Below are 21,592 nucleotides of genomic sequence, written 5' to 3'. Positions count from 1 at the left end.
CTATCATGTCTTCGTATGTGGCACATCACTCAAAAGAGAAAAATATCAGACAAACAGTTTATTCTGCCATAACAATGATTATACATCATTGAAACCAGGAAATCTGAATGTCCATGGCTGTGTGGTTTGTGTCCGGTTCGAGTTGGAAGATAAAGAAAATTTCTGGAACGAGAACAAAAAATACATGTTAGCGCTGCACACATCTAGAACAGATCAATACCGCAAAAAATATTTTCTACAGGCAATATGGCGGAACTTACACTTCTTCTTGCGGAGGAGGGTGGAGTAGCTGAGAGGAGAGCCAAGGCCGTAGCCGTAGTTCAGGCCGTAGCCGAGGAGACCGTGGCCGTAACCGTAGCTGCCGGCACCGTAGCCGAGGGAGCCAACACCGTAGCCGTAGTAGGCTGGGACAGCGTGAGCAACACCGTAGGTAGCAACGGCTGGGGCAGCGTGAGCAACGTGGGAAACGCCGTAGGTGGCGACGGCTGGGGCAGCGTGGGCAACGTGGGCAACTCCGTAGGTAGCGACGGCTGGGGCAGCGTGGGCAACGGTGGCAACAGCTGGGGCAGCGTGGACAGCGGTCACGGCTGGGGCAGCGGCGTAGCTGGCGACCACTGGAGTGGACTGGACAACCTTGGTGACAGCTGGGGCAGCGTAGGTGGCGACACGAGTGACGGCTGGGGCGGCGGCGTAGGTCTGGACAACAGGAGCGGACTGAACCACCCTGGTGACAGCTGGGGCGGCAGCGTAGGTCTGGACAACTGGAGCGGCCTGGACCACCCTGGTGACAGCTGGAGCGGACTGAACCACCCTGGTGACAGCTGGGGCGGCAGCGTAGGTCTGGACAACTGGAGCGGCCTGGACCACCCTGGTGACAGCTGGGGCGGACTGGACGACCCTGGTCACAGCTGGAGCAGCGGCGTAGGTGACAGCTGGAGCGGACTGGACCACCCTGGTGACAGCTGGGGCAGCAGCGTAGGTGACAGCTGGGGCAGCGTGGACAGCAGTCACGGCTGGAGCGGCGTGGACAGCGGTCACAGCTGGAGCAGCGTGGTAGGTGGAGACGGTGCGGGTAACAGCTGGAGCAGCGACGGCGTAGCTGGCAGCGGGGGCGTATCCGTATCCGAAGCCAGCGCCGTAGCCGGTCAGGCCGGAGTAGCCAACTCCATGGGACAGACCGTAATGGGAGAGACCAAGGCCACCGTAGCCGAGACCGGAATAGCCGAGGCTTCCGTAGCCAAGGCCGTAGCCGAGGTTGCTGGCGAGGGTGTAGCCACCGGCAACGTGGCCAACGTGACCAGCGAAAGCACTGGTGGCCAAGGCGAGGACGATGCAGGCACGCAGCTGTAAAGGAGATTACGTCTCTAGAAATAGTATTGATATTAATGTAGTGTGCGCGTATTTTGGTATGCCTCTAATTTATTTCTTGGATACAAAGCAATAAATTTTTGCGGCTAACTTTGGGCATTGTGTGTAGATTCTTTGCAACATTATAGTAGTGAATGCTATCTAACCTGTTCTTTGCACGTCGCTCACATGCGAGCTACTGAGCAGCTAAACGGCATCTCCGTGGCATATAGCCTAAGCATGCTTTATGTGAGCAATACTTTCAGTTTCGTACACATCGGATTCTTGTCATAATTGTATGACTGTGTATTACCTTCCAGTTATAACTATGGATGGTATTAAGTACCATCCAGTTATTATTAAATATCTTCTAATCAATAACAATTATTAATGATGAATAAGTAACATGGATAAGTATAGTTATATTTAGAAGCTTAGCAATTATAGAGAATTTATGCAATATTAGTAATCTCTCCATCTTGGAGTCGCTTCCCAAAGCAGCGCATTTGAAAATGCACTGGTAGCATCACCTCGTGAGAATAAAGCGTTCACCCGTGTCTTACCATGGTGGTGTTCCTAATCCGTCGGAGGAGCAGAAGCTTCTGATTCGAGTCGCTGGTGAGCCCTCTTTTATACCTAGTAGTTGACTTCAAGAACAAGTTATAAACCGGACTTAGGGGGAGGTGAGGGAGACAATGCCCCTTTTTGAGATTCTAAAACTCTCTCACTCTCTCTACCATCGCTAAAATGAACCTGTCTTTGCCATCAAGTAATCCTATGCAGCATCCATATTCTTCAACTTCCTCATTTTAGCTTTTTTTCTTTGCTTTTGTCCTATTAGCATATCTTTTCTTAGTCGGCCTTTCTTCCTCTCTCTGCTGCGGTGTGCGATATGTGATGGAGTAAAGCTGGTTCTCCTAGGAGTTCTCAATTACACATTCAGTCCCAGTTTCTTAGCGGAACAGCGCCATCCGCAATCACGACCAAACGTGGGGATGCGCACACGAGGGCAGCGTATTAACCAGATGTCACCTGCTTTAGCGCCGAAGAAACTCATGGACAATTTTGTGTTTTTGTTATCGCCAACCTGTGGGTCCAGGCACCATGAAAAATTAGTATTTACACCGTCGCTTGGAGGTATTTCAACAGCATAACTTCGCCATAGGGGACAGGTGAATTAACATTTACTTGAAGAATGATCTGGCCTGCAGCAAGAATGATCTGGCCTGCAGGAGGTATTAAGTTTATGCTAATCGCGGCAACGCGCGCTGGGGCTAAGACAGCCCACGCCCTTCAGTGACAAAAAGGAGAAAGAATAATGAAGACTGGTGTGTGTTCTTCTCACGTTACAATTCTAGCGGCCAGTGAGCAAGCTGTAATGCAACACTAAACTCTCTTTCTTCTATGAGAGAGAGAGAAAGCCATAGAGAAGTCGGATCGAGAAAAGCAAAGGAAGACGGACATAGCAGGTGGGTCACTTTGAGAGGTTTTTATTTGTTTGACGTCTTCGCGGCGCATTCGTGGTACCATCTTTGACATACTGTGAGTAAAGGTAGCATCATCGACACCAACTTTATACTGACTTCATTTGACTATAGTGGGATGCATCATGAAATTTCCTTTTTTGAAACTTTCTACACCTCGTGGATTTGCGCAGAAGTCGTCTGTGATATTCAGAAATGTATTATGTCATTGTCACATGAATGTGACTGAAAGTATGAGTGTATGTTTTGAAGCAGAATAAGAAAGGATGCTGAACTTATGACTTACTACAATAACTGTTCTACTTTCAGGGAAGGTATGACTAAAGGCACCAACATAGTCTCCACGCAGGTGAGTCTGAGGTTTATTTAACCAAATTGATTGTGTATCTGCTCCAGCAATCGTCACCTAGCTCAATAATTTTTTTTTCATTATTGACCTTTATTGCTGCGCAAACATAATTCGTGCAAGGGGTTTTGACAAGCTCGTAGTAACATCGCCGTAAGTCATGTTTCTTAGGTCAAATATACTATCCCGCGTGAAATTCTCGAGGTTTGCGAAACTTATGCTGAACAAGTGGTCAGACTTAAGTACGCATGCAATTATCCCTGCATGCAGTTATCCAAGTCAAGGAAGGCGGGGGTACTGGAAACACCTGTAGTTTGCTGGAAGTTCACTACGCTGCACTGAAGAGGACTTCCATTGAAAGCTTGATGAAACGAGCAAAGTAATCTTTTGTTGACGTCACCATACCAGTTCAATGTGAAAACTGCATAGAAGGAAGCAAATCAAATTTTCTGTCGAAAATAAACTTTGTTCCAAAAAATCTATTTCGTGTCGCTCTTTGGCCATCCACTGAAAACATCATTTGTTTAATCATCACCATATTTGCTGGTAAAGGAGCGTCCAAAGTTGCATAATGACTTATGACACAAGAGAAGAACAGTGCAGCTTCCTTAGTGCAACTGGGATTATAAAACTTCACCGTATTCGTGGGTATTTTGGCCCGATAGCGAGATATGAACACGAAGCGCGCTGCTGTTTGGGACTCCGCGATAATTTAGACAACCTAGGGTTTTTTAAGGTGCACCCAACGCACAGAATACAGGTGTTATTGCATTTCGCCCCCCATAGAAATCGGCCTCCGCTGCCGCGAGTTGATCCCGCACCTCCGCAACGCCGCCGCAGCAGCTCTAGGATTCTAGAGTCATAAGGTGAAGGATTGGAATGTGTGCTCGACGCCAACCTTCGTCGGCACATGGAGTTTCTTTTTCCTGCGACCACGTGGCGTATCGACTTCGAATAATAAAAAAAATCAAAAACGAAAAAGCAAAACATGGAGATTTACAAGAATGGGAAGGAAAAATATCAAAAGTAATAGCTGTACGAGTTAAAAGTGTCTTGCTGTTTGAGGCTCGAGCTGGTTCCCTAAGGACCAAAGGGGATCGGAGTAAATATTCGGAAAAAAAGATGAGGCGTGTATCTGCTGCAGCAAAAGTCGGGTGACCACTTCCAGGTTGTGTACCTTCCAGAAGCGCTTAGGCTTAAAGTGGAAGGAATGGACCCATCAGCCAGTCAGCAGTTGAGATAAGCTAGAGACGCATATATTATTGGTGGAAAAACCAGGGAAGTGATTGATACGACCCGATTGGTTACAGGCACACGTCACGGTACAAGGTAGATAGAGGTTTTCAGGAAGAGAAAAGAAATTTACGAGATGTACGCAAGAATGCTTGAATATAAAGCATGTATAGCATTATTCAAGCCAGCTAGCTGACTATTTGTTCCCCTCCCGTTTCAAAGGGGAGGTCAATATATCCTAATCATCAGTTTGAAATGCCCGCCATCACTTGCGCTCTGACGCCACCTGAAGAAAATATAAAAAAAAGCCCACCCTCAGACTGTCGCGTCAACTTGGCACTTAACGATGGCAGTTATGTATTAACATTACCTCCTTAGTTACCTGAATGGACAATTTTGCTAGGGGTCTCGCGAGACAGCGTGTCGGCATGCAGATGAGATGCCTGGCCGAGATAACTGCCCCCGCCAAGCTTCTGATGAATATTCTTTTTCCTGGAGCTCTTCTCTCTTTTTTTATTTTCACACCACAGGGGCCGCGGGCTTGCGTATACGCCATCTTTCTGTTTCATTGGTTTTCTATACAACCGGCGTGATACACGGTTCTACAGGAAGCTTTAAGTTGGGACCTTACTCCGATGGTGTTTATTGAAGGGCACCTAAAAATTAGAGACACTTAAGTCTCCTTACGTGCATTAGATGCGAAGGCCTTCTGAGTATTCCGTGCGATACCTTTCACGTAATCATGGGATTGAATAGGGAAAAGTCAATTTTGAGCCTGGGCCATCCAAATGTTGGGTATGGGCCAAGCCAGTCTTGGAAGTGTGCTAGGTTAGTTTTTAACGTGAGTAAACTCAGTTTTCCAATTGAACAAAGTAAATTTCTTGGGTGTGAGCCATGGCGCCCGTCCGACGCCGTGGCCGTTCACCGTGGAATACCAAAGTGCAAGCCTCAGCAGGTTAAGCGCAGGGAACGCGACGTCATCACTTGATCACGTGGGTATTGGTGCCATCAGATGTTAACGCCGGACGCTCGCCGCCTTTTCGGCTTCATGGCGCATATATTGCTTTACATTGATAAAAAGCTCAGGACCCTTCCACTCTGTGAAGAAGGATGACCAGCGAAGCTGTGTATGTTGGCCCCTTAATGGGGAACCTCACCTCCGCTGCGGGTCGGCCCGGCATTGCACTATCTTCGGGATCGGCCCACGTGTGGGGAGTGCTTAACGCCTACTTTGTCTCCTCCGCGAGTGGGCCCGGCATTGCACTATCTTCGGGATCGGCCCACGTGTGGGGAGTGCTTAGAGCCTGCTTCACCTCCGCCACGGGCCGGGACGGCATTGCACTATCTACGCGATCGGCCCGCCTATGGGGAGGGCTTAACGCCTGCTTCACCTCCGCCCCGGTTCAGGCCGGTATTGCTCTATCTCGGGGATCGGCCCACGTATGTGGAGTGCTTAACGCCTACTTTGTCTCCTCCGCGAGTGGGCCCGGCATTGCACTATCTTCGGGATCGGACCACGTATGGGGAGTTTTTTGCTTACCACAACGACACGAGAATTTCCTTGGACGGTAGAGGTATACAGCTTCGCTGTAAAAGGCACGAACGTTCTACAGCGAAGCTGTTTAGGCGGACCCTGTGCCGTTATTGTCGGACATCGCTAAAAAGGGTCCACATAACCTAGCGGGAGAGGAAAAGACGAGCTCAACAAGGGTAAAGAGGTTGAAGTGATCCCTCTCTCCCTATGAATGTGCTATCTTATACGCGAATTTTATACGTTTGTCACACTTGCATTTCCGATGGTCGAACCAGATCGGCAGCGAATTTATCGACGATTGATTGAAGCAACAAAATCCCAATAAAGAAAGGCGTCCGGCAGGGAGATACGATCTCTCTAATGCTTTTCGCAGCGTGTTTACAGGAGGTATTCAGAGATCTGGATCGGGAAGAAATGGATATAAAAGTTAATGGAGAATGCTTTAGCAACTTGCGATTCGCTGACGATATTGCCTTGCTTAGTAACTCAGGAGACCAATTGCAATGCATGCTCACTGACCTGGAGAAGCAAAGCAGAAGGGTGGGTCTAAAAATTAATCTGCAGAAAACTAAAGTAACGTTTAACAGTCTCGGAAGAGAACAGCAGTTTACGATAGGCAGCGAGGCACTGGAAGTGGTAAGGCAATACATCTACTTAGGGCAGGTAGTGACCACGGATGCGGATCATCAGACTGAAATAGAAGAATAAGAATGGACTGGGTGCGTTTGGCAGGCATTCTCAAATCATGAACAGCAGGTTGCCACTATCCTTCAAGAGAAAAGTATATGACAGTTGTGTCTTACGAGTACTCACGTATGGGGCAGAAACCTGGAGGCTTGCGAAAAGGGTTCTGCTAAAATTAAGGACGACGCAACGAGCTATGGAAAGAAGAATGATGGGTGTAACGTTAAGGCATGAGAAAAGAGCAGATTGGGTGAGGGAACAAACGCGGGTTAATGACATCTTAGTTGAAATCAAGAAAAAGAATTGGGCACGGGCAGGACATGTAATGAGGAGGGAAGATAACCGATGGACATTAAGGGTTGTGGACTGGATTCCAAGGAAAGGGAAGCGTAGCAGGGTGCTGCAGAAAGTTAGGGGGGCGGATGACATTAAGAAGTTTGCAGGGACAACATGGCCACAATTGGTACATGACCGGGGTAGTTGGAGAAGTATAGGAAGGCCTTTGCCCTGCAGTGGGCGTAACCAGGCTGATGATGATGATGATGATGGTGGTGATTCGACCTTGCCGCGAAACGAACAAATTTTAAAAAGGCGGTTTGAAGCCAACGAACAGTGCCCAGCTATTGAAACGTTATACTAGGAGCGCGTGGCTGCCGACACTTCTTGCACCACAGCAAGAAGTGCTGTTAACCGCCACATACCCTCAATCGCTCTCATGGAACCACGTCAATCGTGAAATCAATCCAACCTATCGTAAAGACAGTTGCAGCGCACGCATCTTCAATGATGGGCCCTGCGCCTAACATACAAAGCTTTAGATTAGTAGTTTCGCACATTCCATCCCAGCTACATCTATGGGAAGACCACGAGTTGTGCGTACTCCTGAGAAAGAAGCTGCCTACAGGGAGCGTCATCGAGAGTTGGCTCGAGAACGGGCACGTCGTTGTAGGGCCTGCGTCACGCACAGAAAAAATGAAAAACTCTCAGAGTGACGGAAAGAAGCACTACTGAAATGCTCATTAAGCGAAGCACGCGAATGCGAAAATGAGGCAAAAAAATGGTTAGACGGAAGATTTACAATATAGACTGCTTCCGAAGTTTGCCGTGCGTAGTGTAACATTCGGTGTAACTAATACAGCTTCGCTGTTCGACCCCCTTCGCGGCCTGAAAGAGGGTGATTTTTTTATGAGGGAGCAGCTGTACCGATTTGAATGAAATTTGCTGCAGTTAGAAAAGAAGGATAATTTCTTGTGAGTGCATTAATCATAACATTAAATAGGACATTTAGTTTTTTCACCAGAAAAGCTGCAAGTCGGTAAGTATTAAAAATGGAAGCACCAAGATAGCAAATTCGTTACTCAGCAAGGAAAACAGATATCAAATTTCGATTAACTACATCAGAGGATCTGGATCAGGCAACTTAGATGTATGAAGTTAAAACTTACGTGATTATGTTACAATGCTCGTAACGGCTTTGAAATATTCTAATAAAAATGTTAATGTATATTTCAAGGCGGTGTATAATATATCACTTTTATCCACTTCGGGCTTAATATGAGCTCTAGCTTACAGAATTTAATCGTTTTTTATTTTTATCACTGAGATACAGAGTTGTAACTTTTAGATTATGTTTCGGAAATGCTGCAAGGTTTATGTATTTCTGGTAAATGTTTCGCAGCGTAAATGAAAAATTCGCTTGCAGAAATTACTATACCTAAGCCTTTCCTTCAAATTCATTTTAATTTCAAACATCACATTGAGTGCAGTATTACCTGAGGAGAACGCCAGCTGATTCCCCGTCTATTCAGATAAGGACCGCCGAACTAAAGCTTCTTCGAGTTAGATATCTCGATGTAATTAACATTCTGCTTATCAGTTGTGGGGATGCGCGACTCTCGCGCGTCCCCTGATGTTTTTCCCGCATAGCGCATCCCCTGATATGCTGTTTTCCCGCACGGCTCGCGTGGCCTGGCGCCCGCGGCGTGGTACAAGCGCGGTGCGAGAGATGGCGCGACTGTCGCGGCGGGGTTACTCGGGCGCCGAAAGGGAAGACGCTTGGCCTCTTGGGTTGGAGACAGCAAGCAGCACGGACGTGCCGTGCCGCGGGTGGAGCGACCCCTTTTCCCGGCGGGTCGGGCGCACGGCGTGGACGTCCCACGCGCGCGCGGCGACCCAGGCTTCTGCGAGACCGCCTCGCGTAGCGGCCTTCGAGCGCGCCTCCGTTGGCGTGACCGAACACGCGGATGACCAGGCGTTGGGATCCAGCATAGGGCGAACATATTCGCTCGCTCGCGGTGAGTCGGACTTCTAGATTTGTCGCGCGCCCATCGGCATGTTTTGGGGATAGCAACTCGGCTAGCAGCCATTGATCTATGAAAGGTGCAATAAATGCCCTTGTGATTGTTTGCACTACTGTGTTGTCGTTCCTTTGTCCCAAGAGTACGGAGGAGGAGAACCCCGTATCTCCCACATCTGGCTGCCCAACGTGGACCTCTTGGGGCATCGGACGATAATTTTAAGTGTTGCTTCGTTCAAGACGTTTGTTTGAACCGAAGCGTAGGCCTAGCGTGGATTTTGATCGCTAGCGTCGGCGGCGTGCTTTCTTGAGCGAGGCGACGGTGGCTGTAGTGTGTTTGAACTTATCAGCATGCTAAGCCTTTTCGCAAGTGTTTTTTTTTAATGACATTCGTCGGTACGAGAGCCACGTGGTCTGCATCCTGGGAGAGCGAGGCTGAGTGCCCGCGGAGCAGTGGCAAGCCTGAAGCGAGTGAGTATGGAAGCCTCGTGGGTGGTCCGAATTTCTTATGTAAATAGCTTCTTCTATCTCTTTGACTCGGATGAAGTCGCGGCTCTGGGAGCCGGGTGGCCGCGGGCCACGGGTGCCACGACGGGCTGACTGGTATTGCGGCCTGGCACCGGGCGCTCCGACACCGTCTGGGACGGTGGGCGCCGTCAACTCGGATGCTGTGTGCACCGAGCGGAGTAGGACCACCTCACAGAGCTGACGTCTCCTCGCGGCTGCCTGTTTTGCGCTCATTTTGAGTGTTGTTTTTGGATGCCGGTTGTTGTCAGAGTAGCGACGCTTTAGGCCTAAGGCTTTACGAAGCTGCCTGTCGCACGTGGAGGGACACAACCTGGTGGACCGTGGCGTTGAGGCGTTGCAATTTGCTCCCCTCATTCTATTTAGCCTCGCACGAATTGAAATTACTCGTTCGGCTCAAGGAAGCGAGCTTCGTTCACTTGAACTTAGCATCTGAGTAGCTGCCCGATCTTTTGCTAGCCGAGTTGAACATCGTACCACGTGGGCGATGCGCATGCAGAATTCCTCTCCCTTGCACTACTTTAGTGTTTGCCGAGTGTTTTGAGTGTACGCAGCGTGATTGGAGTCACCCCTGGCTTGCGGCCACCTGCACATCGTCTGCGCTGCTGCCCCGGACTACGATCGAGTCACCCCGGGCGATGGTGATGCTGTGGCCAGTTCGGCGCAGCGACTTCGGCGGCCTCCTGCATCCAGCTCACAACCCTCGGCGGCGGACAAAGGAGCCAGCGGTCACCGACAGCTACGGCGGCTCTTGCCAGCAGGGCGCGTCGGCGCGAGCGACGCTTGCTCATACCGACTACTGCGTCGTCGTCTCCGGAGTCCTGGCCTGGAATGATGCCGTCGAGTCTGCAAAGCTGCTGCTGTGACCGGCGGACGCCAGCGGTGTACCCCAAGGACAGTCGGCTCGCATGTTACGGACAGCGTGTGGACATTTCCCCGGCGCGGCCACTGTTGCATGTACCACCTTGTTCGCGAAGCACGGGTTAATGTTAGACCGTGTGACATGTTTCGCCGGAATAAGAAGTGATTTAAGGTTGGGGGGATGTGGGGATGCGCGACTCTCGCGCGTCCCCTGATGTTTTTCCCGCATAGCGCATCCCCTGATATGCTGTTTTCCCGCACGGCTCGCGTGGCCTGGCGCCCGCGGCGTGGTACAAGCGCGGTGCGAGAGATGGCGCGACTGTCGCGGCGGGGTTACTCGGGCGCCGAAAGGGAAGGCGCTTGGCCTCTTGGGTTGGAGACAGCAAGCAGCACGGACGTGCCGTGCCGCGGGTGGAGCGACCCCTTTTCCCGGCGGGTCGGGCGCACGGCGTGGACGTCCCACGCGCGCGCGGCGACCCAGGCTTCTGCGAGACCGCCTCGCGTAGCGGCCTTCGAGCGCGCCTCCGTTGGCGTGACCGAACACGCGGACGACCAGGCGTTGGGATCCAGCATAGGGCGAACATATTCGCTCGCTCGCGGTGAGTCGGACTTCTAGATTTGTCGCGCGCCCATCGGCATGTTTTGGGGATAGCAACTCGGCTAGCAGCCATTGATCTATGAAAGGTGCAATAAATGCCCTTGTGATTGTTTGCACTACTGTGTTGTCGTTCCTTTGTCCCAAGAGTACGGAGGAGGAGAACCCCGTATCTCCCACACAGTTGATCATAGCATATCTATCTATCTATCTATCTATCTATCTATCTATCTATCTATCTATCTATCTATCTATCTATCTATCTATCTATCTATCTATCTATCTATCTATCTATCTATCTATCTATCTATCTATCTATCTATCTATCTATCTATCTGTCTGTCTATCTATCTATCTATCTATCTATCTATCTATCTATCTATCTATCTATCTATCTATCTACGCCGATCCAGTGAACCACACTGTCTCACGGATCGGTCCACTTTGTATTCGCTCGCGGTCATTTTGCTGTTATGATCATTTTATCGTTGGCATTCTAGCTTCCTCACGGGACTTTAGTCATGAAATTGTCGTAATTCCAACGTCGTCATACACTCGTCATGAATTCACTGTCATACTGTTGTTTCGATGCCACTGTCGTGATACCATCGTGCTCATTCCCTCATCGTCATTTCAGCGTCATGACCTTACTTTCATCATGACGCCGCCGTCCAGCCTTTGCGCCAACTCAGTGAACCAAATTTTCGAATAGCTTAGGTTACGTGCATCTCCTCATAATTGTGATGGCTTCGTAGTCACCTGCATTGTCGTCTTGACAGCTTCATCTTCCGGCTATCGTCATGCCATCACTGTCATACAGTCGTCGTGTTTTCGCTGTTAAACCGTCGTCCTGATGCCGTCGTTGCCGTTGCGCCTTCGTCACTCCAGCTTGGTCAGCTGGTTCTCGTCATGCGATCGTCATCACACCATTCTGATCACACAATTGCCGTCGCATCATTGGCGTAATGCCGTTGTCTTTACACTATCGTCATTTCATTTTCTCATGCCATCATCGTCGTACCACTTTGTCGTTTCTTCGACGTCGTTCTTTCCCCCTCGCCGCCTCGTCCTCATATGTTCGTCGTAACGTCATCATTCTTTTGGCCGAACTAGGCAAGCGAGTTCTATGGCAAAGGTGGTCGATACATGGGAACAGTATGCGCATTTTGCGGAAGCAATGAAAGTATTAGAAGGACCACTAAAACAGTTCTAAAATTGCTTGATTGCTAATCGCATTACTGTCCACAGTCATCTTGAGACGGTTTCTTTTGCATTTCAGTTTTTGCAGAACATGTTCATAAAGCTCATTGGGAAAGACAACGACTAAAACACGGGAGATACCAGGGATGTTAGCCTCCTTGCCTTAAAATCGCGAGAGGTTTACTTGAACTATATAACGGTTACAATAAATGAGTGCTATAGTCTTCAGTAATGGAAAACTTTGAAGCGCTACGCTACAGAGTGAGTTACAAACGTCGTGATCTTGAATTCTTCGAACTATACGGCTGAATTATTACAGAGATATGACTTGAGAAACTAGAAAACGCGCAGCCTTTGGCGACTTTGGAGGATCATAGCATAATTTCCTGCGAAGCTGTTTTTACCCAGCAGTTGCAGGAGGTATTTAAATTGCATCTAATTTAAACGCACTGCTTAATACCTTGCCCCCAATTGATATTGCTGACTATTCACGCTTGAACCCGATTTCTTCCACATGTAAAGCCAGTGTCCTTTGTCATTCTCCCAGGATAACTAAATACATGTGTATAACGGTTATATAACGCTGTTATTAACCGACATAATATAAACTTTGCGCGCAGACTTGACATATCGGGTGCCATTTATAAATATTCGTGTGTCTAGTTAACCTGACCGAGGACACTGGGGAAGCCTACTATGTGCTTCTTGTTAAGTAAGAAAATAAGGTGAAAGCAATATTCGCTTCTTACCTGTGCGGCTTACAGTTGACCTAGAAAATGCTGAGTTAGTGCTGCGGAGAAGGAACTGCTAATTTGTGCCGTTATGTGAATGTCATCAGCATTCCCCAGTCATACCGCTGTCGAATGAGCGAGCAATTTAAACTTAAAATTAAATAAAATCAAATATCTTAACCATGTTTTTTCGGAAAACAAAGAAACATGGCTACGAGATGAGGAAAAGTAAGCATGGTACGTGCCACCCGTGTGATTAAATCCCGAAAATTAATCATCACGAATTCATCCTGATTCGTTTGCCAGCAACTCGAGCAAGTTAGGCTAGAATTTTTTCAGGGCGACACCATAGTCTCATTACCTAAAATTTTTTCAGGGTTATGTTGATATCGTAATTAGGTTGGTAATTTATTGTTGTTTATTATTTCTACGTTGACTTACTTGGGGTGCTGCATTCGTATTTGCGTAGCAGCCTCATCAGATGATCGAATAGCAACTTTTAAACGCAGCTCCTGTGTTTCTTGAAGTATACGAACGTAAAGTAATTGACTGAGTGACTAAACGTCTACTAAAATTTATTCTGTCAGGCCCCTCGTCATTTACACCAAATGTGAACTTGGTGCCGGGTTCACTCCATTGACGACTCCGGGACACAATTTGCATAACCATTTATAGTGACTGTGCGCAACTGGCTAAGGAATTTTTCAAAACCCGTTTCAACTCGCACTTTTAAAAGTGCGCGCCGATCACCCTTAAAATTCAACTTATACCCACAAAATGTATGCAACGTGGCGCTTTCAGTTCTTTAAAAACATTATGCAAACTATGTAAGGGTTTTTATGTGGCACCTCTAAAGGAGCATTAAGAATATTTAGTGTTCTTGTGACCTTTTGAAATATGGCAACTACTGAGCATGACGATCGCTGTAATTTGTGGATTTAAAGACCATGAACTGAAAGCGATGAGGAGACACTCTAGATGTTATTTTAGGGTGTTATCAAGGACGAAAGCTTATTGCTGAATGTCACAGTGTATGGAGTCAATCTATAGTTTTAGGCTGCCTTGAAACTAAAAATCTTGTATCATTAGAGCCGTACGGAAGGGCAACATGGCGAGATATCATTGAAAGAGCTATTTATTACAGCGAAAGATGCCGAACAAAAATCCTGGTAGCATAGAATGTGTTCTGCAAAGCTTATCAAGCACATGCGCTTTAAAAGACTGTTTGATTTTGAATCTAGTTTCATGAACCCAATACGTTTTTGGATGTTCATTATGAGCGCTAATTATGAGTCCATTGAAGGTAAATAACGCTGCGAAAAAAACCAGGGTTGGTTACAAAAATCATAAAGCAATGATGCTCGCTTGCTTATCGTAAGAAAAAAAAATATTGACTAAAGATTTAGCTTTAGCTAAGCACGAATATGTGCGCAAGCGCTGTTAACCCTACTTTTCAAAGTTTGTGCTGGCTTACCATGGGTTTGCATAACTTGCTCAGTTCAACTGTCTTACCTTTTTTGGTCACTGTGTGTTGTAATGTTTCCGAATTAAAGACTGTTTTTCATTGTTTGACATGTATTTATTACTGTCCCACAAGGCTTAACTGCGCACATCAACACCACACCAAATATCACTTCCATTTAGCAGTTAATTTCACGAGTAATGTCTTGTGGTCTGTGAGACAGTTGGAGATGGCCTTTAGAAACGATGGTTCCAGTATGAAATACCTGGTCTCCAGAGCTTCTCCACTGCGTTGTAACCATGCCAGTTGAACGTTGACGTTTACGCGGCCTTGTCGCTGCTGGGCTGTTTCTTTAGCCCGCGCGTTTCTTGTGGCCTCGACATGAGCGTCTAGATGGTGTTCCCTATGCGCAGATGTTTCACCGGCATGTTCTCGACATTTTGTCAGCCTGTCTGTTTTCAACTTCTTCTTCTCGTTGAGCTACCATGTCAAGAACAGTCGACGTACGCTCGCGTGGCGGTTTAAGTCGTAGTTGTGGCTTTCGTCGAGCCTGGCACTCCGCGTCGACCAACCCAGATGGATCAGCCGCCTCATCATTGGCACATCTCCGAAGAACTGACGCGCTGCTTATCTATCTGTGTGACGAGGTGAACCGCGCGCGGCGCTTCCTCCTTCCGGCCGCAGCTGCCACCGAGCGTGGGTTCCTATTGGCTGCAGATGTCATAACGCGCGTGCTCTTATTGGTTGCGCAGTGCGAGGCGGGAGCGCGTCATTGGCTATAGATGGTTGCTCTCCCCGGACGCGTGATGCACGTACTGCTTGCTTCCTCCATCGCGTGACGCTGCTGCTGGTTCTTCAATAAAACCCCTCAAACTTCGCAAGGTAGCGCCACGCATCGAAGAATGCCACCTCCTTCTCGCGCGCCCTGGCCGAGGCCGACGCCGCGTCGCTATTGACCTAATGGCATCACGGGGGCCCCAGGGCCCGCACACTCTCAAGTTCAACAAATGGCCACAGAGGGCGAAAAAATCGACCGCGCGGCGCTGCTAAAGAAACAGGCATAGTACACCAATTAAAAAGGTTCCCCGTTGAGCACATTATCTCCCGCTAGAGGCGCCGTAGTAAGCGCAATTTTAACCTACAAACTTTCTTCAACAGTAAACGAAGCGTTGTTATTGCATGATAAAGACTACGAAATTATAATTCCTAATTTTACATTGTACTTTTCATTACCAACTTTGTTGTTTTTTGTCATTTTAAACGCAAAATAGCGTTCAGCATCATCGACCCCCCACGTGACCTCTGGCCTGGATTTAAAATTTTTACCGGTATGTTCGCGTGCGCGGCAGGTACGGATTCCTTGGTTCGTACATTGGTCGGTTATTTTGTGCTAACACCAGTTTACTGCGCTTCGATGTCTCGCGTTATTTAATTTGGGGTGTAAGCCTGAAAGCTAGGTTTCAGTCGTGAGCCATGTGGAACACGTCTGCATCGAAATGGGAGCCGGGTCCTGCTGCAACTGGGGACAGCAATACCGGTGAGTCGTTTGACATCACTGCTTCAATCGCTATGTAATTTATTCGTCTCGTTAACTTAACGAACTAGATGCTGCATTACATAAGGGCAGTCAGGACCCTCCGTTGCTGTTTCCGAAATAAACTTTCAGTTGCGAGGCCATCATTATACACATATTCACGAAAGAGAAACGATATCGGAACGCGCGTCACATTTTTCATCTCGTTGTAGCCGTAGCCATAAGTGACTGAGTTGCCTTATCAATATATTTTTTTTTCGAGTCCGCCGGCAACATCTTTCGTTCACAGAACCGAATAACCTTTTGATAAACTGAAGCTAAAGTACTGAATTTAATGTATTAAACAGTTGCACACATGATAATTCACCCATATTTGGTACCTGTTGGTTCCAAATGTTCTTGCTGTTCAGTTTGGCTTACCTCAGGACATCTATTTTTGCAGTAGTGAAGCGGTGCATCACGTTCATGCACAAAAAGAATGCATCATTTCTAATAGCTTCATGTCTTTCATCTATTTGCTTGTGAAATCAGCAGTGTGATCTCTTCTAGTGTATAAACGAGCGCACAAATGTACTTATTTGTGATTTTAATAATACTTAAGCTGTTGACATGCACTGTAGTTACGCAGACATCAATTTTACGGAGAGTAACCATATTTATTTACCATGCTGCTTAAGCACCCTAGAACAAACAGTACATTTGCATGTGTTCTGTAGTCACAAACCATTGCAATGTATATGTCGCACCTTTACGCATTTTATATTGCAAAATTGTGCTTATTCAATTTCTGATGCAGTCAAAATTTCTGTTCCAGACATGCAGTAATGAGGATGGCACCAGTATAAAGCAACACACTCCATGCACTAAACAGAAGCTGCTGCCTGCTACAACAAGGTCATTGTGAGGACTTTGGCTGCTACTACAAGGTAAACAACGCCTGGTTCAGAAATAAATATGCTTGATATATGCTGTATTGGCTTGCTAGTATTGAGATACATGTCAGTTGTTTGTAGCAGATGATATGAACATTTGTTCATGTTTACAGTTCAGCATAATTAGTTCGAACATAAAAGAAAACACTACATGAGTTTGGATAATCTCTGCTGTATCTCATGTGCCATTGTTCTGCCCCAACAGAGTCTGTGCCAAGTGCATTTTGGTCATCACGGGAGCCCCCATCTACACCAACAGGAAGGGGCTGGAGCTGAATTCACAAGACCACAAACAAAGAAGCCATTCCAGAATTATTTGGATGAGATATCAAGTCTACGGACGACTGTTTCAAGAGTGAAAAGAGCCTACGCCATCATTTCACCAGCACGGATATTGGCCGAGTCATCCAGGTACCTCAACAACAAAAATTATTTGTCTTCAGATGTACCTGCAACCTCTCAACAAGCACAGATGACGCTGGCTAAGAGTGTTCTGTCAGCTTGCCCTTCCTTAGTGAGCTTCCTGGCCTTGCCAGTTCTTGCAAAGTATAATTTTGTTTCAATGAATGCAAGCTTTTTCATTCCACACTTTTGTTAGAGATCATTCCTATTCCTCATACAAACAATAAAGGTCAACCGATTCTTTGCTCATACTTAATGCCAGTCACTGTCTAGTAGCATAACATATGTGTAGCAGTTCTTTCTAGTGTATGTTGCCATGTGCAATTCCTCTCCTGAAATAGCTGATGCAGCATTGGCGTGTGTCTTGCATTAACCTTTACACTGTGTGCTATGTAGCATTTAACTTTTGTTAATGTTTTTGGCTTTCAATGCTTGCAAGGTAGAGTGGCTTCTTTCTTGAATGCAAGCTTTCTCATTCCCATATTGAATTCCTAGTCTCATTCAGGATTGCTATTCTTGCTTGACAGCCTGTGTTTTTGTGCAAGCTACATTGAAGTGATTGATTGCAGAATCTGGTTTCGGCGCTGTCCGACTTGGTACTTGTCACCGTGTTACGTTTCTCATGTGTGGGAGCCTGGTCAGTTGCATTGGGAAACAGTCTCTCGAGGCAAGCACCTGCTCCTACAGTCCGCACAGGAACATAGACTGCGAATTTACATGCACACCGTGGTTGGTGCTCCCCGTTCCGTCCTTTCCTGCTGCTGCCGTGTGCAAATTTTGCTTGTGGTCTTCCTCGGCCATGATTTGGCGTCAACGGAGACTCTCATACATAATTACATGGTTCTAAGTGTATGAAGTTGATATCCACATGTGTGGAAAGGCCTGCAAAAGTGACTGCAAAATAGTGATGTTCACAAAACCAACCATGCCCATATATAGAGAATGTGGGGCACCAAGTGTGAGTTACACATTAGTGGCATGCAAAAGAACAAAAAGAAACATGCAGGTTGGAAAGGCGGTAACACTAAAATGCCGGGCACTCCATGTCGCTGTTGGCTGTGGCAGCAGATGCTTGCGTCACCCGATTGCTTCGCAATGCAAGCTGCTCATATTCAACGCCAACTGTCGGTGCAAACATGTGGGACACACTGTCCAATCTGCTTGCGCTGATGGTTGTTGCTTGTTACCAGACTGCAGTGTGCGACGAAGGCAAGCACTATGCCTACAGTCGGATGGTTGAATGTGCCGCAAGCAACCCGTGTGCGTGTATGCTCACTGTTGTCATGTAGATCATAGCCAATGCATAGTGCCAATGTATAGATTGTGCATTATGTTAGAGTATGCTGAAGTGATTGATTGCATAATCTTGTTTCAATGTTGTCCCACTTGGTCATGGTTGCCGTGTTACATTTCTGGGATGTGGCAGCCTGTTCATTTGTATTGGTCAATGGCCTCTCGAGGTAAAGCACCTGGTCCTGCAGTCCACACAGTGACACAAACTCCCTGTTCACATGTAGTGTGATTGGCGCTCCCTGTTTGTCCTTTCCTGCTGCAGCCGTGGGTAAAGCGTGCTTGTGGCCTTCTTTGGCCATGATTTGGCGTGAACAGAGACTATCATACATGATTACATGGTTTGAAGTGTATGAAGTTGATATCCACATGGGTGGAAAGGCCTGTAAAAGTGGCTGCGAAATGGCGATTCCCACAAAACAGACCACATCCACATTGAGAGCAGGTGGGGCACCAAGTGTGAGCAACACATTAGTGGCCACCGAAAGAACAAAAAGAAATGCGCATGTAGGAAAGGAGGTAACACTAGGATGCCGGGTAGTTCATGTCGCTGTGTTGGCTATGGCAGCAGGTGCCTGCGTCACCCGATTGATTTGCAGTGCAAGTTACGGTGACTGTCAGTGTAAACAGGTGGGGCACTGACCAATCTGCTTGTGCTGCTGGTTGTCACTCGTTACTAGACCACCATGTGCGACGTAGGCAAGCACTGTGCCTGAAGTCGGATAGCTGAATAAGCTGTATGCAATTTGTAGTGCGTGAATGCCCACTGTTGTCATATGGATATTAGCCAATGTACAGTGTATTGTCTGAACCTTATGCGGTGATTGAATGCAGAGTCTAATTTGATAATGGTCGCCGTGTTATGTTTCTTCGATGTGGCGACCTGGTTAGCTGCATGGGCAACAGTCTCCCGAGGTAACCATCTGCTCCTGCAGTCCACACAGCGACAAAGACTCCCAATGTACAAGCACCGTAATTGGTGCTCTCCCCATTCGACATTTCTTGCTGCAGCCGCCGGCAAATTATGCTTGTGGGCCTTGATCGGCCGTGATGTGGCGTGAGCGGAGACAGCACACGTTATTACATGGTCCAAAGTTGATAGCCACATAGGTGGAAAGGCCTGCAAAAGTGGCTGCAAAATGGTGATGCCCACATTGAGAATGTGGGGCACCAACTATGAGTTACACATTAGCGGCCCCCGAAAGAACAAAAAGAAACGTGCAGGTTGGAAAGGCGGGAACGCTAAAATGCCGTTTAGTCCATGTCGCTGTGTTGGTTGCGGCAGCAGATGCCTTGCGTCACCCGATTGCTTCGCAATGTAAGTTACGGCGACTGTTAATGAAAACAGGTGGTGCACTGCCCAATTTGCTTGCGCTACTGATTGTCGCTCGTTACCAGATCGCCATGTGCGGCGATGAAAGTGAGCAGTTTACGAGCTCGCGTTAATGGTTTCAGCGCATCTCGACATGCAAATTTTATTTCTGATCTTGTATGAGAAGGTGCACTGCTTTTTCTTCTGCCAATAAAGTCGCACGTCCTGTTCACTCACTTGTGGCTTGTTTGTATGGGCGTCAGTAGAGGCTCTTTAGTCTCCTGGCCATTAAAACGCGGCAGCTGAGGCATGCCGCAAAGCCAGCGAGGCGAGCACGGCGCGTACCCAGCGTACGGCACCGGTATAAAGCGGCCATATTGAATACTAAAAAAAAAAAGACATTTCCGCTTCCTGTTTAAGTAGCGCCATCTGTCGGGCCCCCCGCTAAGTTCCATGCGCTGCCGCTTCTTATTTTCGAACCACTGTGGAAGGTACAGTTTCCCTTCTCTAAAGTTGTTCTTTATTCTATGGGGGCCCTCGCGCCGGCTTCGTTTGGTTACAGTCGCGCTTCAGTACCATTTTCGCTTGGGAAGTCTACGACGGGGCGAGGAGCACATGTTGGCGCCGTTGCGCTTCTGTGTTGTTTAGGTTTGCGAACACCTTGAACTTTTGTGGCAAATGCGACGTCGCTTCACGGCATTTTCCATCACCATAACCTGTTGCGTCTTCGTATGCCAAGATAGTTTCGGCAAAGATAGGCTCTTCTCCATACCGCCCGATAAGCGCTACGGGTTGAGAAGACATGGTTTCATCGAATTGGGAGGGAGAAATTTAGACCAACATTCTTCACCCGACTACACGAGGTAGTTGCGGGTGTCGTATAGTATAGTATGCGTCAGTCTTGCGTAATTTGTTGCGGACCATAACGTACTAGATATTGTGCAGTTCACTGAGGATGTTGGCATTTTTCTGCACGCTTTATCACGGTTCCTACGCGTCGTGTGCTTTGTTTATATAGGCAGTACGTGGTCATATTTGGTGCGCTTAATCGTATTCTACGCCAACAGGTTTGAATTCATGGGCACGCGAGGCTGCGTGCGAAAATGTAATTACGAAACCTTTAGGATTCAGCGCATTCTTTACGACAAAAATTGAGGCTCGAGCGTGAACACTCATCTTAGGAAAGCAAGTCTCTGCATTTTGTGGTTACTAACTAGACTTCTTTAGAGCGAATAGCTTTGTTTGCCTCTTTTGTTCGTGTTTGTCATTGGCGGTTACCCAGTGGATTTGCGATACAAAAGAAAAGTGTGTGTGCGCTTCCGAAATAGCGTTCGTCACCGAACGACAGCATCATAAGTTATTGAGACGTACGTGTTAATTCGTGTCAGCTTTAAAGTGCGTTAGGTTAAGATGCGGCGGTGGAGCTGAAATGCTGAACTTTATGCGAAGCAAAGCTCGATTAAGAGAAAGGGAGAGGAGAACATAGTGAGGAATCACAAAGTCCTCCAGCGTGCTACATTGCTAAGTTCGAAAGTCGTGAAAATTATGGACTTACCAGTAATGACCAGGAAACGCAGAAGGATGCGGTTATATGCACGTTCGAATTCCAAGGGCCTGTTCACAGCTTTCAATCTACACATATGTTAGTTTATTATTCTAAGAAAACCTTGATGGATGGCTTCATTGATCTGTCCGGTCGACGGCCAAGTAATACGTTTTATCCAAGCGGCCCGTTATTAATGGGCGCCAACGAATAAATAACTGCCTGCTATTCGTCGTTCAAGGAGCTGTTCCAATGAAGGGCTTCAAATGGCGTAATTGAGT

At 47.4% G+C, this 21,592-nt stretch overlaps 1 protein-coding gene across 1 annotated transcript; it reads right to left on the bottom strand.

Moving 5' to 3' along the window:
* Positions 1–43: 43 nt before the first annotated feature.
* On the bottom strand, positions 44–2,087 carry LOC126541692 (uncharacterized). The gene is made up of 3 exons (XM_055075623.1): positions 2,076–2,087; positions 261–1,344; positions 44–162 (listed from the first exon to the last, which is right to left on the bottom strand). Coding segments are annotated over exons 1-3 (1,098 nt in total). The 3' UTR covers positions 44–160.
* Between the last annotated feature and the right edge of the window lie 19,505 nt (positions 2,088–21,592).

The sequence above is a fragment of the Dermacentor andersoni genome, chromosome 3 (genome assembly GCF_023375885.2).
Source record: "Dermacentor andersoni chromosome 3, qqDerAnde1_hic_scaffold, whole genome shotgun sequence".
NCBI classification, from domain to species: Eukaryota; Metazoa; Arthropoda; class Arachnida; order Ixodida; family Ixodidae; genus Dermacentor; species Dermacentor andersoni.
This window is presented reverse-complemented; position numbering and strand designations above follow the sequence as displayed.